Here is a 19728-nt window from a genome sequence, read left to right on the forward strand (position 1 = left end):
CGTATACCTCATATTTATAGCCCTCACTGTAACCTGTAGAATATTCTTTATCAGTTTTCTGGGGAGATATGTACATATCTTATATAAATATACATATGTCTTCAATTAGATTGTAAATTACCTAAGGTCTAGAGATCACATAGGTTTCTTGTCTCCCCATGGTTGATAGAATGGTGCTAACTAGGAATGTAACTGATACCCCAAAATACTCTTTGAAATGAAAAATATATTTTTAAAATTTAGGACTGTAAAGAGATTGAAGGAGAACGATTCATTTCTCGGAGAAAGAAGCTTTTAGTGAAGAATGTCTCGACAGAGGATGGAGGGAACTACGCGTGTCAAGCCACGCTCACATACGCAAAGCAGCAGCACACTGTTTTAAATAGCATTTCTGTGAACATCAGTAAGTACACTCTTACCCATCCCCTTGACTGCCTCTTGGCTTTGCGTGAGAGGTTGGCTTTGGGCAGAAGGGATTCCCGATCTTGATTTTCCTGAGGGTTAGCAGTCCCTCAAACACGTCACTATTAGAATCAGAGGGTAGGAAGAGTGGGGCAAAAGGGCATGGGCTGTTTAGTTTTCTTATCTGAAAAAAAGGAATACTAAAATTATTGGTTTATTCATGAAAATTAAATGAGATCATGTCTGTGGAGTAGCACCCACGGTGCCTGGTGAAGTATAGGTATTCAGTAAAGGGCAGACATGAATACCTCAATGATCTTATGCTCTAGTCTTACATTGGTGGCTGAGGGAATTCTTTATAAGATGGAATTTCAAAGGCAAAATGAAGAATACCTTAAGAGATCATTGAGTCCAATAATCTGTATTTTATGTCATTGCAATAAATGTTTATTTATAATCTGTTATATGCCAAAAATTGTTAAAACCTATAATTAAAAAAATTTTAAAAATTCTTTCTTGTATTTGAGAAGCTCTCAGCCTGGTTGTAGTGGTGCTAGAAATGTAAATGGATCATCTTAACATTATGTGGTAAGGAGAGTGTTATAGACAGTGTCCAGGGGAGCAGGAAAAAAAAATCAGAAGTAGCTGCATAGGTGGCAAGTAAATAAATGGTCTTGGAAGCTTTCCAAGAGGAAATGTCTTCTCAGCTGAATTTTGAAGGACGAGCAGGGTTTACAGAAGTAAAGAAGAGGGAGGAGGGGCAGAAAGAAGTGTCTAAGGCAAAGCAGAGAAGTGTCTACCATGATAGTTTATGTTGGATCTAAAAGTAATTTTGTTAGAGCATGAAAAGCTGTGAGCTGAGGAGTGGTGGGAACTGTAGTCATGGAGTTAAACAGGGGAAAGGTCAAGGGGTCTGATTATACACAGGTTTTACCATGAAGCACTGAAGAGCCCTTGGATGAGTGTAAATGCAGAGACATGAGGCTGCATTGGTGATGGATGAGATCAGTCCTAAGATGGTTTGAGCAGGAGTTGAAGGGGGTCTTGAGGCCTGGAGACCACTTAGGAGGCTGCTGCAACATCTGGATGTAACCATCTGAACTTCGCTGGAAGTGGTAGGAGATTCTTCAGGCAGTAATTTAGTGACCCTTTACTGAGTGCCCATCAAGGTCAGGTCCTGTGCTGGGCAGGGAGAACATGATGGTGAGGCAAACAGCCATGACCGCGGCTTGGATGGAGCTTTGAAGTCTGAGCAGAAAGGAAAATGTGATATCAAACAGACAAAGATCTGTTGAGAAGGAAGTGGGTCAGGGAAAGCTTCCCAATAATAGTGATGCTGATGGTCAGGAAGCATTAACTGCTGAAACGAGTGAGGTTTTTTCTAGACTGAGGGGGCAGCCAAAGTGAAGGCCCTACAACAAGTCAGACCATGGTATGTCTGAAGGATGGGAAGTAGGTAGGTTGGTGGGATGATGCTGAATAAGGGAGATCACAGTAGGCAAAGAGGTTGGAGAAGCAGTCAGGGGCCAACGTTAGGTAGGAACATTCAGTCCAGTGTGGGAAGCATGGATTTTCTCCTAAGAACAATGGGAAGCAGCCAGAGCAGTTGAGAGCAGGAGAGTAGCATGGTGTAACATGTTTCTGAGAGCTCACTGTGGCCACTGTGCACAGAACGATCCCTATAGATAAGAATGGCAGTTAGGAGGCAGGTGCAGAAATGCAGGTGAGACATCAGCTAGGCACAGGTGGATGGACTCCAGGCATTCTAGGAGGTAAAATCCACAGGTCTTGGTGTCAGATTGAATGTGGGGTGAGAGATATGGCAAGATCCAGGAAGCTAGGCCTTTTGGATGGTGATACGATTCAAGGAAAAAAGATAACTCTGGAGGAAAACTGGATTTAAGAGTGAGATCATGAGTTTGGTCATGGGTGAGCTGAGTACTTGGTGACTTGAGATGTCAAGTAGGTCATGACCTATATGGGTCTGGAGCTTAGAGTTACACCTTGCAAAGTCATTGAACTTTAGACGATAATTGAAGAGGTGGATGTGAATGAGAGTGCCTAGGGAAAGAGTAGAGAGTAGAAACTAGGGTTTAGGTGTAAAGAAAGAGGCACAGACTGAGAAATGCTAAGAGGTAAAATTAGTTTGGCTGGGTGATGATCATATGAAGAGGGTGGGAGGAAAGCTGTTACTTAGAATGACATCTAGATTTTCTATGTGTGTGATTGAGTGGGAGATGGTATATTAACTGGCTGGTGATGACTTCTGTTTGGGACATACAGTAAGTCCCCTACATAAGAACAAGTTCCATCCCAAGAGCATGTTTGTAGGTCCAACAAAGTTAGCTTAGGTACCCAACTAACACAATCGGCTATATAGTACTGTACTGTAATAGGTTTATAATAATTTTCACAAAAATAATACGTAAAAAACAAACACACAAAATAAAGAAAACACTTTTAATCTTACAGTACAGTACCTTGAAAAGTACAGTTGTACAGTACGAGAGCTGGCATACAGGGGCTGGCATCGAGCGAACAGGAAAGTACCAGCTACATCACCGCTGCTTTTACACTTGCTTCTGGACATCCTGGGCTTGAAATAAAGATACTCTACTTTATACAGTACTGTACAGTAAAGTACACAAACCAAGCACAACCACTTGTAGAGGTTGCACACATGTGACAATGTATGCCAGACACATGAACTAACTTATGTGGACACGCAAACGCAAGTTAGCATCTTTGAAAGTTCACAACTTGAAGGTTTGTATGCAGAGAACTTACTGTACTGAATTTGAATAGTTTGTAGAATGTGCAAATATTATTGCCACCGCAAAGGACATATGGTTTTGCATTTTTATAGCTTCCCTCTTATAACTTTTTCACCTCGCACCCCAAATGGAGAGGAGAAATGTGGAATCCAGAGGGTGATTGCTAAATATTGGTAGACAAATGGGGGAGGGAGGTGTGGAGAAAGACAAAGGGGTGGGGAGTCAATACAAGGAAGGCAGTTATAAAGTGGGGGGGAGGGATGAAAAAGCTGAAGAATAAGGAAGGTCTGCGAAGAATATGGAATAGCAGGGTTGGAGGATGGAGGAGTGGAACTGAAGACAGACCATTAGGGCCACTGTTTCTTTCTGTCTAGGACCCAGGCCAGAGCTTCGCTTATCACCAGTGCTTAAGACGTGTACTGAATGACTAGGCAATGAGAAGTTAGTACACAATCTCATCAGTTTATATTTATGTCAAATATATAATGATGATGTGAACTCTCTTGGTAGCCCAGCTTTTAGATTGTCCCCTTAGCAATTCAATTATTTCTGGTTGAAAACTATGCACTTATGGAGTGATACTTTGTCACATCATGGGTATTGTTTTTTCTTGACCAATATTTGTTGAAGGTCTGCTCAGTACCAGGTTTTCTTTATGTTATTACTGCATTCAAGTAGTTGGGAATGTTTCTAATACAATTTCATGTGGGTATGATTTCTTAGCAGAAAAAGTGGGAAATGGAAGAAGAATCCCTAAGATCATTTATCCAAAAAATAATTCAATTGAAGTAAAACTAGGTGAGTAAACTTATTGAAGCCACTGAAATCCTAAGGGCAGGAATCAGTAAGTCCACATATCCTTGTGAATGTTTTTGAATTTCAGGAATGAAGACAAATCCCACACAGGTGTATCCAGTTTCCAGCTTTGGATATACCTGAGTTCATCAGGAGAGGTATCAAAATAAAAAATCACAGAGCAGAAGGCTGGGGAGGTTGTGCTATGAAAGGTCTGGCTGCAATCACTATGCGTCTGAAAGATTACTGTAAATCTGTTCACGCAAAGACAAATCCTTCCTGAAAGACATGATATGTAATATCAAACTACTATTAAGTAATGTTGATCAAGAGTCCTGGGTTATATTATCTCACACTAGGAAGGATATGAAAGGAGTAGGGGAAGTTATCATGTTATTTTCCTTATTTTACATAGGAAAGGATCAATAAACACTGCCTCAGTTTGTGATCTAAGTGGAGAAAAAGGGACTCAAATAATTTTTTAAAATTTAAAGGTAATCACTAGTAAGGTAAAAATGTGTTGAGTACCTTCTAAAGAAAAAATAAATTAAACAAAGTTTTTATTAAAAGACAGATGCTCGAGACTTCCCTGGAGGTGCAGTGGTTAAGAATCCTCCTGCCAATGCAGGGGACACAGGTTCAATCCATGGTCTGGGAAGATCCCACATGCCATGGGGCAACTAAGCCCGTGTGCCACATCTACTGAGCCTGAGCTCTAGAGCCTGTGAGCCACAACTGCTGAGCCCACTCTGTACAAATACTGAAGCCCACCCACCCAGAGCCCATGCTCCACAAGGGAAGTCACTGCAATGAGAAGCCCGTGCACCACAACGAAAAGTAGCCCCCACTCGCTGCAACTAGAGAAAGCCCGCGTGCAGCAACAAAGAGCCAATGCAACCAAAAAATTAAAAAATTAAAAAAAAAAAGGCAGATGTTCAGGTTGAGTCAAATATTAAAATCCAATTATATGCTCTCCTCAAAATACACAGATCTAAAAATACATGTCCTAGAAGGTTAAAAATCAGTGTATAAGCAAGATTTGCATACAATAGCAATACAAAGAAATCAGATTCGCAACATTAATCTTTCAATCTGATAATATATCTTTCAATGCAAAAAATTAAATGACAAATTGAATCATTTTATACTAATAAAAATTATCCTTCCCCAAATAAAAATGTTTATGTGTCAAATAGCCATGCATCAAAATAAAATATATAAAGCTAAACTCTCAGAGATACAAGGACAATACAACAAGACAGTACAATAGTTTCAGTTATAGTGGGAGATTTTAACATACTCTGGCTTTGACAAATTTGCTAGTCAAATAAGGATCTAAAATACTCTAGTAATATATTAAGAATAATGTATTTAATGGATAGCACTCATAAACATCTATGAGAAACTCAGAGACCCAAAAAAGGAAATTATACAGACCACGTGGTATAATCCCCATGTAGGTAATCTAGAAATTTACAGCTAAAGTCAAAACAATGATAAACCCAACAAAAAATAAATCCACTAATTAAAAAAAATAAGCAACAATAAATTTAGCTTCTAAGTATTTACTTTCTTGGTTAGATTAAGCCAAAGCCATTGGTACAGAATATTTAGAAAATAATGGCAGAGAGAACATATCAAATGGAATGTGACCAATGGTGAGTTCTAAACAAGCGTGTATCTTTAAATATCATTATGATTAATAATAAGTGTTGAAAACATTAAAATCCATCATCTAACCATTTAACTCTATAAAAAAGAGCAACTAAACAACTCCATGGAAGGAAATAAAAAAGATAGGTGTAAAAAATTATAAAGTTATTATAAGGAAAACAACCAACAAATAGAATTGATAAATTCCAAAGTTGGTTCTGGGATAGAAGAGTTGGGGTGGGGGTGGGGTGGAATAGAAAAAGAAGATAGAGGAACCTCCAGCAAACTAATCCCCCCCAATGCAGAGAAACTCAAACATTAAAGACAGAAATGAGAAAGCTTACAAAGCAACACATGGAAAGGAGATGAAATCTACTCAGTACTTAAAAGGCTCTGGACCCACAAGTTTCGAGGAGAGTTCTTTAGTTCTTCTGAATTTTCAAAGAAATAATAATGCCCATAATAAAAGATAGTTGTCTACATATCACTCACCATGTGAATACCCTAGTGGATTTCATAAACACCTAGAAAGGATAAACATACCTGTTATTAACTCTCTTAATTAACGTTGTTGCCCTCTCCTGTCTTTGAAAATTCTAGCCATTGTGTTTAGATAATTAGAAAGAAAATATAAGCCATGAGAGAGGAAGATAATCATATAACTATTAAATAAATTTAAAATCTTCCCACAAACAAAATTCCAGATTCAGTTGGTTTTACTGGTGAATTCTACAAAACATTTAATAAAGAGATAACATCAATTTTCAACAAATTGTTTCAGAGAGAAGTAAAAGAGGAAATAGTCCTTATCTCATTTTATAAGGTCAGGAAAACCTTGACACCCAAACCCAACAACGACATTATTAATTTTTTAAAAATTTATTTTTGGTTGCATTGGGTCTTCATTGCTGTGCACAGGCTTTCTCTAGTTGCGGCGAGCTGGGGCTACTCTTCACAGTGGTGCATGGGCTTCTCACTGCGGTGGCTTCTCTAGTTGTGGAGCACGAGCTCTAGGCATGCAGAGTTCAGTAGTTGTAGTGCACAGGCTCTGTAGTTGTGGCTCACGGGCTGTAGAACACAGGCTCAGTAGTTGTGGTGCATGGGCTTAGTTTCTCTGTGGCATGTGGGATCTTCCTGGACCAGGGATCGAACCTGTGTCCCCTGCATTGGCAGGTGGATTCTCAACTACTGCACTACCTGGGAAGTCCAGGACGTTATTACAAAGGAAAATTTCAGGCCAACTCTCATTCATAAACACAGATGAAAAATGTAAGCAAATTAATTTTAACAACATGCATAAAAGACTAAATTGGGGTTATACGGAGCAATACAAGGTTGTTTCATATTAGATAATTCACTCTTTTATTTTGCATAAACAAACTAAAGGAGAAAAATAATACACTTACCTTATAGATACAAAAAAGTCATTTAGAAAACTTGAACTAGGAATTCATTATTTTAAAAAAACAACTCTTTTATTAAGAATAGAAGGGAATGTCCTTAATCTGATTTTTAAAAATCTATTTTTAAAAACCGATAGAAACAACACAGTCAAGACTGAATTATTGAATGCTTTTTCTTTGTTTTGAGGAAGAGGACAGTCAAAATCTTAACAGATTTTGGTTTTTGCAGAATTTGATATATTGATTATAACATTGGTATGAAAACTCAAAGATTGAATAATAGTTAAGACACTTTCAATGAAGAAGAACTGAATGGGAGGATGAGTGACACCAGATTTCAAGATTTGCTAAAAAGCTATGGTAATTTAGACACTCTAGTCCTGGTATGAGGATCGACAATAGAACAGAACTGAAGGCTCAGAAATAGATCCATTCATGCAAAGCACTTGGCTTTGACACTACAGAGGAATGGGGAAAGTGCAGTCTTCTCAATAAATGGTCCTAAACAATTAGATGTAATATAGAATAAGGCAAAACTTTCCCCCTTTCTCGTGCCTTTTATAAAAATAATTTCAAGTGAATTGTAGACCTAAATATGAAAGTCAAAACCACACATTTCTAGAAAAATACCTTTATGATTTGGGGTAAGGAAAGATTAAAAAAACGAAGAACATACAAATTACTAGTATTGAAGGAAAAAATTGGTAAATGAGGCTACATTAGAAATAAGAACTTCTATTTATTCAGAGAGTGGACAGACAAGCCAGAGTAGAAGAAGATACTTGAAATAGGTGAGCAAAGGTCTTGTATGCAGGGTCTAGCCCAAGCTCCTCCAAAATAATGAGAAGAAGGCCACCCGGTAGGAGGACAGACAAACCACTTGGACCGACAGCTCAAGTAGAGGATATCAACACAGCCAATAAAAAGGTTAAAAAGGTGCTCGATCAGGTGCAGTCTAGGGAGATGTAACTTAAATTCGCTAGGTGATATCAGGACACATACATAAAGATGGCTAAAGTAAATAGACTGACAAGCCCAGGCATCATGGAGTCTGTGCAGTAACAGGAACTCTCACACTGCTGGTGGAAGTGTCAGGTGGTACAACTATTAGAAAACAGCTTGGCATGTCATTTCAAGTTGGAGCTAGGCATAATCTATGATCTCCCAATTTTACTGGTAGATAATTCTGTATACTCATCATGTACACGGGTGTATACTCATCATGTACACGGGTGTATATACACATGTGACCTGGGAGACATGCAGAAGAGAAGAGAGTTCAAATAGGCCATAGGCATAGGAGGTAAATAATAGAAACCATGCCAGTGCGTTTATAGCAACAGTAAGAGAAATGAATAAGAACTAGTATGTTGGAGACCTTCAAGATGGTGGCAGCGTGAGATGTGGAGATCACCTTCCTCCCCACAAACACATCAAAAATACATCTATGTGTGGAACAACTCCTACAGAACACCTACTGAACGCTGGCAGAAGACCTCAGACTTCCAAAAAGGCAAGAAAATCCCCACATACATGGGTAGGGCAAAAGAAAAAAGAAAAAGAAGAGACAAAAGAATAGGGATGGGACCTGCACGTCTGGGAGGGAGCTGTGAGGGAGGAAAAGTTTCCACACACTAGGAAGCCCCCTCACTGGCAGGGATGGGGTGGGGAGCTTTGGAGCCACAGAGGAGAGCACAGCAACAGGGGTGTGGAGGGCAAAGTGGAGAGATTCCCGCACAGAGGATCGGTGCCGACCAGCACTCACCAGCCCGAGAGACTTGTCTGCTCACCCGCCGGGGCAGGTGGGGGCTGGGACCTGAGGCTCAGGCTTCAGTTGGAGCACAGGGAGAGGACTGGGGTTGGCGGTGTGAACACAGCCTGCAGGGGGTTAGTGCACCACGGCTAGCTGGGAGGGAGCCCAGGAAAAAGTCTGGACCTGCCGGAGAGACAAGAGACCATTGTTTCGGGGTGCATGAGGAGAAGGGCTTCCTACTCCGTGAGCCTGCAGACAACAAAGCACTGCCTAAGGGAGCTCCAGAGATGAGCACGAGCCACAGCTATCATCTTGGGTGTCAGAGGTGGGCACAGACTGCTACCTCTGCCACTACTGCCATCAAGAGTCCCATGTGCAAACACAGGTCACTACCCACACCCTCAAAGGAGCCTATGCAGCACACCACTGCCAGGCTCCTGTGATCCAGGGTCAACTTCCCCAGGAGAACACATGGCGCACCTCAGGCTGTTGCAACATCACACCGCCCTCTGCCACTGCAGGCACTCCCAGCATCCCATTTGTGACTACCATACCCCACCCTCTCCCCCGCCTGAGTGAGGAAGAGAGCCCTAATCAGCCACTGCTTTAATCCTGTCCTGTCTGGGTGGGGAACAGATGCCTGAAGGTGACTTACATGCAGAGGCGGGGCCAAAACCAAAGCTGAACCCCAGGAGCTGTGTGAACAAAGAAGAGAAAGGAAATCTCACTGTGCAGCCTCAGAAGCAGTGGACTAAATCCCCACAATCAGCTTGGTAAACCCTGCATGTGTGGAATACCTGAATAGACAACGAGTGTTCCCAAAATTGAGGCAGGGGACATTGGGGGCAACTGTGGACTCAGGGTTTGCTTTCTGCATTTGATTTGTTTTTGGTTTTATGTTTATCTTAGTTTAGTTTTTAGTGTTTGTTTTCATCTGTGGGTTTGTTTATTGGTTTGGTTGCTCTCATCCTTTTTTTTTTCTCTTTTTCTGAGTGTCTGTGTGTATGTTTCTTTGTGTGATTTTGTCTGTTTAGTTTTGCTCTTACTGTTTGTCTTGGGGTTCTGTCTGTTTGGGGTTTTTTTTTTTTCTTTTTGTGAGTGTGTGTGTGTGTGTGTGTGTGTGTGTGTGTGTGTGTGTGTGTGTATGTATGTTTCTGTGATTTTGCCTGTTTAGTTTTGCCTTTATCATTTGTTTTGGGGTTCTGTCCTTTTTTTTTTTTTTAACCTTCCTTTTATTCTGTGCTGTGCGGCTAGCAGGGTCTTGGTGTTCCGGCTGGGTGTCGGGCCTGGACCTCCGAGGTGGGAGGGCCATGTCCAGGATGTTGGACAACCAGAGACCACCTGGCCCCATGTAATATTAATTGGTGAGAGCTCTCCCAGAGATCTGTCTCAACACTAAAAACAAGCTCCATCCAATGGCCAGCAAGCCCCAGTGCTGGACATCCCATGCCAAACAACTAGCAAGACAGGAACATAACCCCACCCATTAGCAGACAGGCTGCCGAAAGTCATACTAAATTCACAGACCACCCAAAACACACCACTGGACATGGCTCTGCCCACCAGAAAGAGAAGATTCAGCCCACCCACTAGAACACAGACACAAATCCCCCCCCACAAGGAAGCCTACACAAGCTACTGAACCAACCTAACCCACCAGAAATAAGAGGAGCTATGAACCTGCAGGCTGTGAAAAGGAGACCCCAAACACAGTAAGTTAAGCAAAATGAGAAGACAGAGAAATATGCAGCAGATGAAGGAGCAAGGTAAAAACCCACCAGACCAAATATATGAAGAGGAAATAAGCAGTCTACCGGAAAAAGAATTCAGAGTAATGATAGTAAAGATGATCAAAAATCTCAGAAATAGAATGGAGAACATACAAGAAATGTTTAACAAGGAATTAGAAGAACTAAAGAGCAAACAAGTAATGATGAACAACACAATAAATGAAATTAAAAATAGAAGGAATCAATAGAAGAATAACTAAGGCAGAAGAACGGATAAGTGACCTGGAAGACAGAATAGTGGAAATAACTTCTGCAGAGCTGAATAAAGAAAAAAGAATTGAGGACAGTCTCAGAGACCTCTGGGCCAACATTAAACACACCAACATTCGAATTATAAGGGTCCCAGAAGAAGAGAAAAAGGAAGGGTCTGAGAAAATATTTGAAGAGATTATTGAAACTTCCCTAATATGGGAAAGAAATAGTCAATCAAGTCCAGGAAGCACAGAGAATCCCATACAGGATAAACCCAAGGAGAAACATGCCAAGACACATATTAATCAAACTATCTAAAATTATATACAAAGAAAAAATATTAAAAGCAGCAAGGGAAAAGCAACAAATAACATACAAGGGAATCCCCATAAGGTTAATAGCTGATCTTTCAGCAGGACTCTGCAAGCCAGAAGGGGGTGGCAGGACACATTTAAAGTGATAAAAGGGGAAAATCTACAACCAAGATTACCCAGCAAGGATCTCATTCAGATTCAATGGAGAAATTAAAACCTTTACAGACAAGCAAAAGTTAAGAGAATTCAGCTCCACCAAACCAGCTTTACAACAAATGGTAAAGGAACTTCTCTAGGAGGGAAACACAGAGAAGGAAAAGATCTACAAAAACAAACCCAAAACAATTAAGAAAATCGTCATAGGAAAATACATATAAATACCTACCTTAAATGTAAATGGCTTATATGCTCCAACCAAAAGACACAGACTATCTGCATGGATACAAAAACAAGACCTGTATATATGCTGTCTACAAGAGACCAACTTCAGACCTAGGGACACATACAGACTGAAAGTGAGGGGATGGAAAAAGGTATTCCATGCAAATGGAAATCAAGAGAAAGATGAAGTAGCAATACTCATATAAGAAAAAATAGACTTTAAAATAAAGACTATTACAAGAGACAAAGAAGGACATTACATAATGATCAAGGGATCAATCCAAGAAAAATATATAACAATTGTAAATATTTATGCACCCAACATAGGAGCACCTCAATACATAAGACAAATGCTAACAGACATAAAAGGGGAAATCGAGAGTAACACAATAATAGTAGGGGACTTTAACACCCCACTTACACCAATGGACGGATCATCCAAAATGAAAATAAATAAGGAAACACAACTTTAATGCACATTAGACCAGATGGACTTAATTGGTATTTATAGGACCTTCCATCCAAAAACAACAGAATACACTTTCTTCTCAATTGCTCATGGCACATTCTTCAGGATAGATCATATCTTGGGTCCCAAATCAAGCCTTGGTAAACTTAAGAAAATTGAAATACTATTAAGTATCTTTTCCGATGACAATGCTATGAGACTAGATATCAATTACAGGAAAAAGACTGTAAAAACTACAAACACATGGAGGCTAAACTAGACACTACTAAATAACTAAGAGATCACTGAAGAAATCAAAGAGGACATCAAAAAATACCTAGAAAAAAATGACAGTGAAAACATGACGACAGAAAACCTATGGGATGCAGCAAAAGCAGTTCTAAGAGGGAAGTTTATAGCACTACAATCCTACCTCAAGAAACAAGAAAAGATCTCAAATAAACAACCTAACCTTACACCCAAAGCAATTAGAGAAAGAAGAACAAAAAATACCCAAGGTTAGCAGAATGAAAGAAGTCATAAAGATCAGATCAGAAATGAATGAAAAGAAATGAAGAAAAGAATAACAAACATCAATAAAACTAAAAGGTGGTTCTTTGAGAATATAAACAAAATTGATAAACCATTACCCAGACTCATCAAGAAAAAAGGGAGAAGATTGAAATCAATAGCATTAGAAATGAAAAAATAGTAACATCTGACGCTGAAGAAATACAAAGTATCATGAGAGACTACTACAAGCAACTATATGTTAATAAAAGGGACAACCTGGAAGAAATGGACAAATTCTTAGAAAAGTACAACATTCCAAGACTGAACCAGGAAGAAATAGAAAAAATGAACAGACCAATCACAAGTAATGAAATTGAAACTGTGATTAAAAATCTTCCAACAAACAAAACCCAGGACCAGACGGCTTCACAGGTGAATTCTATCAAACATTTAGAGAAGAGCTAACACCCATTCTTCTCAACCTCTTCCAAAAAATTGCAGAGGAAGAAACACTCCCAAACTCATTCTACGAGGCCACCATCACACTGATAACAAAACCAGACAAAGATGTCACAAAAAAGAAAACTACAGGCCAATATCACTGATGAACATAGATGCAAAAATCCTCAATAAAATACAAGCAAACAGAATGCAACAGCACATTAAAAGTATCATACACCATGGCCAAGTGTGGTTTATCCCAGGAATGCAAGGATTTGCAATATATGCAAATCAATCAATGTGATACACCATATTAACAAATTGAAGGATAAAAACCATGTGATAATCTCAACAGTTGCAGAAAAAGCTTATGACAAAATTCAACACCCATTTATGATAAAAACTCTCCAGAAAGTGGACATAGAGGGAACCTACCTCAACATAATAAAGGCCATATATGACAAACCCACAGCCAACATTGTTCTCAATGGTGAAAAACTGAAACCATTTCCTCTAAGATCAGGAACAAGACAAGGATGTCCACTCTCACCACTATTATTCAACATAGTTTTGGAAGTTTTAGCCACAGCAATCAGAGAAGAAAAAGAAATAAAAGGAATACAGATTGGAAAAGAAGAAGTAAAACTGTCACTGTTTGCAGATGACATGATACTATACATAGAGAATCCTAAAGATGCTACCAGAAAACTACTAGAGCTAATCAATGAATTTGGTAAAGTTGCAGGATAAAAAATTAATGCACAGAAATCTCTTGCATTCCTATACACTAAAAATGAAAAATCTTAAAGAGAAATTAAGGAAACACTCCCAATCACCACTTCAACAAAAAGCATAAAATACCCAGGAATAAACCTAGCTAAGGAGACAAAAGATCTGTATGCAGAAAACTACAACACTGATGAAAAAAATTAAAGACAATACAAACAGATGGAGAGATATACCGTGTTCTTGGATTGGAAGAATTAATATTGTGAAAATGACTGTATTACCCTAAGCAATCTACAGATTTAGTGTAATCCCTCTCAAACTACCAATGGCATTTTTCACGGAACTAGAAAAAAAATTTTTTCACAGTTTGTATGAAAACAAAGAGACCCCAAATAGCCAAAGCGATCTTGAGAAAGAAAAACGGAGTGGGAGGAATCAGGCTCCCTGACTTCAGACTATACTACAAAGCTACAGTAACCAAGACAGTATGGTACTGGCACAAAAATAGAAATATAGATCAATGGTACAAGATAGAATGCCTAGAGATAAACCCACACACATATGGTTACCTTATCTTTGTCAAAGGAGGGAAGAATATACAATGGAGAAAATACAGCCTCTTCAGTAAGTGGTGCTGGGAAAACTGGACGGCTACATGTAAAAGAATGAAATTAGAATACTTCCTAACACCATACACAAAAATAAACTCAAAATGGATTAAAGACCTAAATGTAAGGCCAGACACTATCAAACTCTTAGAGGAAAACATGGGTAGAACATTCTATGATGTAAATCACAGCAAGATCCTTTTTGACCTTCCCCCTAGAGTAATGGAAATTAAAAAAATAATAATAATAAATGGGACCTAATGAAACTTAAAAGGTTTGCACAGCAAAGGGAACCATAAACAAGATGAAATGACAACCCTCAAAATGGGAGAAAATATTTGCAAACAAAGCAATTGACAAAGGATTAATCTCCAAAATATACAAGGAGCTCATGCAGCTCAATATCAAAAAATCAAACAACCCAATACAAAAATGGACAGAAGACCTAAACAGACATTTCTCCAAAGAAGATATGCAGATTGTCAACAATCACATGAAAGGATGCTCAACATCACTAATCATTAGAGAAAGGCAAATGAAAACCACAATGAGGTATCACCTCACACCGGTCAGAATGGCCATCAACAAAAATTCTACAAACAATAAATGCTGGAGAGGGTGTGGAGAAAAGGGAAACCTCCTGCACTGTTGGTGGGAATGTAAATTGATACAGCCACTATGAAGAACAGTATGGAGGTTCCTTAGAAAACTAAAAATGGAACTACCACTTGACCCAGCAATCCCACTACTGGGCATATACCCTGAGAAAACCATAATTCTAAAAGATACATGCACCAAATGTTCGCTGCATTTACAATAGCCAGGACATGGAAGCCACCTAAGTGTCCATCGACAGATGAATGGATAAAGAAGATGTGGCACATATACACAATGAAATATTACTCAGGCATAAAAAGAAATGAAATTAAGTTATTTGTAGTGAGGTAGATGGACCTAGAGTCTGTCATACAGAGTGAAGTAAGTCAGATAAAGAAAAACAAATACGGTGTGCTAACACATATATACGGAATCCAAAACAAAAATGGTTCTGATGAACCTAGGGGCAGGACAGGAATAAAGATGCCGACATAGAGAATGGACTTGAGGACACAGGGAGGGGGAAGGGTTAGCTGGGAAGAAGTGAGAGTGGCATGGACATATATAAACTACAAAATGTAAACTAGATAGCTACTGGGAAGCAGCCGCATAGCACAGGGAGATCAGCTTGGTGCTTTGTGACCACCTAGAGGGGTGGGATAGGGAGGGTGGGAGGGAGGGAGATGCAAGAGGGAGGGGATATGGGTTTATATGTATACATACAGCTGATTCACTTTGTTATGCAGCAGAAACTAACAGAACAGTGTAAAGCAATTATACTCCAATAAAGATGTAAAAAAAAAAAAAAAAAAGAACTAGTATGGTCCATTGTCTGTATGGACTATGGTGACAGCATCGGTGTCATGGAACAGCATGGGTGAGCATCACCAACTAAACATCGATCATTGGATGCCAGGGTTCAGGCATGAGTAGGAAGTGATAAAATATAAAATAAGGACAGCAAGTGGGCGGCTTCTGGCGTTTTGGCAATATAGTATTTTCTTGATGAGGTGAAGGTGATGTGCATATTTGATTTTTAATAATTCAGTAACTTTACACTTATACTCTATACTTTTTACCATAACTGTGTTATATTTTACAAATTAAAAAAAAATACCACCTAGAGTAAAGAAAGTTAAAGTAGACTGTTAGAAGTACAGTAATTTTTTTACATGTAGTAAATAGATCGAATTTATTAGGCTTTGGGGGCAAAATAAGATGAAATGTAAATTTATTTAATATGATTTTTGAATGCGTGTGGAGGCAGGATAAAGAGAAGAGGGAAAGGGTAGGGGTCACAAATGCTAAAGTAGAAATATCACTGGATTCGGAATTAGGAAACCAGAGTCACATCTCGTTCCTTCCTCTAAGGTGTGACCTTGGGCAAAGCACTTGATCTGTCTGAACCTCAGTGTTCTCATCTATAAGATGGGGATAATAGCTCTGCCCCTTTTCTGCCTTGTAGGAGTGTCTGAAAGATAAGAAGACTGAATGAGAATACGTGTGTGACATACTTTGTAAACTTTGCTAAGTTTACTGAGAGTAGAAGCAGTGTGTGTGCCCCTGATATTGTGGGGAAATTGGTCTCAAGCTGGTGACGTTTGACAGCTTATTCCTGTCTCTGTACAATAGGCATCCTGGAAGATCATGTGTCCTTGTTCTCTCCATCCAGGGAGAGAATAATGTACAGTAGATGAACATTGACCTCAGGGGGACATTTTTGGTCATTGAAATATATTCAAGGCTCAGAAGCAAGGTGCCTTTGTTAAGCAGGTCACTTTGGGAGTGTTTTCATTGTGTGTTTACGAATTTGCTTGCACAGGCTCCACCCTCATCGTGGACTGCAATATAACAGACGCATGGGGTAACACAAACCCGCGCTGCTGGAAGGTCAATAATACATTGGTCGATGTTTACTACAAGGAATCTAAACGAATTCAAGAAGGAATCGAGTAGGTGTTTTGCTTTTCTGGCTTCCCTAAAACCTAGCAAGAATTTCTCCATCTAAATGATTTTGGTGCTGGTACTGCTTTATTTGAGGTGGCTTTCACTGTCTCTCCCCTCACTCCTTTTGGTTGTAGCTTTCAAAGCCCTTTTCAGTACTGTGGGGTCAAGCCTCTGGTTCAGAGAAGATGCTCACGTTATTAATCCTGCGTGGATCACAGAGAGAGGAGGCAAAACAACAAAGTATGGCTTCAAGCAGCAAGATCGGTTTCTCTCCGCTACTCCTTTCAATGAGTCTCATCCCTATTTAGGAAGGCCATGGGCCTTCAAGGCTTAAATAGCAAAATGGCCACAACACGGGGATTCTTGGGAGAGACGATGCATGATCGTTAGCTAACGGAGTGGTGTAAACCCAATTTATGGTGGTTTAAGTGGAGTGGTATGAAACGAGACTGACAAAGCCAAAAGACAGAAGAACTTGTGTTGGGCTTTGCAGTGGAGGTAGGTTAGGATGAGTGGAGAGGGATAGGGGAAGGCCCCTTTGGGCTGAGGATGGTGTCTCTAATTAAAAGGACTACACTTCTGCATCGCCGTCCAGAAGAAAATGCAAATTTGGTGTTACACAATCCGTCACCTCATTGAGCCAGCAGGGTGTATTTAGGGTGAAATGATGGCCCCAAGTGTTCTCCAGGAACGAACTTTATTCTCCAGACAAAAGGTTATAAAATATGTTGGTTAAATACAACTCATGTACATATTAATGACTGGCTCTTCTTTCATAGAAACTACACTGTTTCTCAAGGACACATGTTTTACACAGTGAACATAACCTTCTTAGAAGTGAAAATGGAAGATTATGGCCGCCCGTTCACATGCCATGCTGGAGTGTCTGCAGCTTACGTTATACTAAAACTCCCAGGTAATACTCTAGTGGGATGCGTTCTGCTCAGTGTTACAGGTGATGGCAAGGAAACACAAATGAAAGAGGAGTGACTTTAAATGTTTGGTGTGAGGCAGCAGAGTGGTATTAAATAGGAAAACTCAATATGAAATCTAGATAAAAGCTGATACCCTGTCTGATCATGTTCTTGGGGTCAGGCTGTGGCTTCACTCCAGTGTCATTAGAAACCTCCCTATTAATATGCATTGAGATTTTAGGCATCAGACCTCTAGAAAACAGAAGTATTCCTTTATTAAACCCGCTTGCTCAACTTTTATAATCATGTACTTGTGATTTTCAGCTTTTAGGTTGTTTATTATAAACCATGTGATGTAAAAATAAAGTGCTAACGTATATTTTTATCATGTAACTTTGTAAAATTATCTGTAGAGGCTGAATTCTGATATTGGAGCAGGAAGGCTTCCAATTCCATGTGCGTACACAGATTGTGCACTTAACACTGTACAGAGTGTGTTGATTATCCATTGGAGGTGATGGAACCAGAGAGTAAATAGTGGAGGATGAAATCATAATCTCGAGAAAAACTTTCAATTCTTAAATGTATCGGGAAAGGTCATAGAAAGTCGTTTGGGATCACTTTCCCCCAATCAGTCATGTGCATCCCATCTCCCTCTATGGTACATCTGGGTGATTCTATCCTCAGAGCCACTCTTTCTATACACTCCTCTCTGATATTATCCCTTTTCCTCATGGTTTCAACTGTCATCCCTGTGTGTGTGAAACAAATTCCACATCTCCAATGACATTTTCCCTTCCCATGTGGCACCTCTGCATTTCCAACTGCTTACTGGACAGATTTTGAACTTTCTATAAAGAGAGTTACATAGTAGGTTTTCTTTGATGTGTTGCTTCTCTTCTTAGGTTTACAGGGTTCACTGAGGCAACGGTGATGTAGCGTGTAGCAGAAGTTCATTCATTTTCAGTGCTGAATCCTGTTCCATTGAATAACTAGGTTACAGTGTATCCATTCTACTGTAACTATGTGGTCATTTGAGTTGTTTCCAGTTTGGGACTGTTAACAAATCATGATGCTATGGAAATTCTTGTGTGTTGGTCCTGGTGCTTATGTAGAAGCATTCCTTTGTGATACATCATTAGGAGTAAAATTGCTGGAGCGAGTGCCTCAGGGTCCACACCAGAGAAAAGAGGGGAACCTGATTGTGGGAAGCCTTGAAAATTGCACAAGACCTGAAGTGGTTATAACTGAAGTCTGCCCCAACCTAGACTGAGGAAGACCAGTGTCAATTTCTATGTCAATACTGCCTTATAGGTAATAACCACGTGGAAGCACTGTGTTCAGAAGGATTCTGAGGCAAAGTCCAGGCTCAGAGCAACTAATGATGTTATCAATTAACACCTGCTGATCGTACAGGAGAGGGGACATGTCCTTAATCTCCTTTGTTTTAGGTTAGTTAGGAAACCTACGCTTACTAAATTCATCTTTGTTCCTATCAACACTTATTTCATATCTCACATGCAATGTATATTTGGACATGTGCACTCTGTTTTGTTTTCCCTAAATTCTTAGGAACAAACCCTCTTAAATCCAAGCCTCTTGGGCTTCCCTGGTGGCGCAGTGGTTGAGAGTCCACCTGCCGATGCAGGGGACCCGGGTTCGTGCCCCAGTCCGGGAAGATCCCACATGCCTCAGAGCAGCTGGGCCTGTGAGCCATGGCCGCTGAGCCTGCGCGTCCGGAGGCTGTGCTCTGCAACGGGAGAGGCCACAACAGTGAGAGGCCCGCATACCACAAAAAAAAAAAAAAAAAAAAAAAATCCAAGCCTCTTGTTGGTTTCCTTGGGACCTGAAGTAAGGTTACAACTTCTCCATTGGACTTCCTGATTTTTGTTGAAGACACCTTCAGATGTGAATCATATTTGCATTATCGGAAGCAGGCTCTCTAGAGAGTTGTTTGGGTTGGGTGTGCTCTTCTATGAATTTCCTTTAATCACTTGTTCTCAGCTACCATCTCAGTTTAAGGCTGGTGGTAGCCATGTGGACCCAAGAGGTAAATACCCCCTTAAATAGGGCC

General features: G+C 39.8%; 1 protein-coding gene across 1 annotated transcript in view; it reads left to right on the plus strand.

The window, feature by feature from the left end:
* IL1RL2 (interleukin 1 receptor like 2) overlaps nucleotides 1-19728 on the plus strand; it is a gene marked incomplete at its 5' end in the record, with an annotated part of 49657 nt that overhangs the window by 17750 nt on the left and 12179 nt on the right. The window contains 4 exons of the mRNA XM_082672784.1: nucleotides 244-403; nucleotides 3900-3974; nucleotides 16616-16745; nucleotides 17520-17656. Of these exons, the coding sequence (XP_082528910.1) occupies nucleotides 244-403; nucleotides 3900-3974; nucleotides 16616-16745; nucleotides 17520-17656 (502 nt within the window). The remainder of the gene's footprint in view (nucleotides 1-243; nucleotides 404-3899; nucleotides 3975-16615; nucleotides 16746-17519; nucleotides 17657-19728) is intronic.

This window comes from Grampus griseus (assembly GCF_964374135.1).
Source record: "Grampus griseus genome assembly, chromosome: 15".
Classification (NCBI taxonomy): domain Eukaryota; kingdom Metazoa; phylum Chordata; class Mammalia; order Artiodactyla; family Delphinidae; genus Grampus; species Grampus griseus.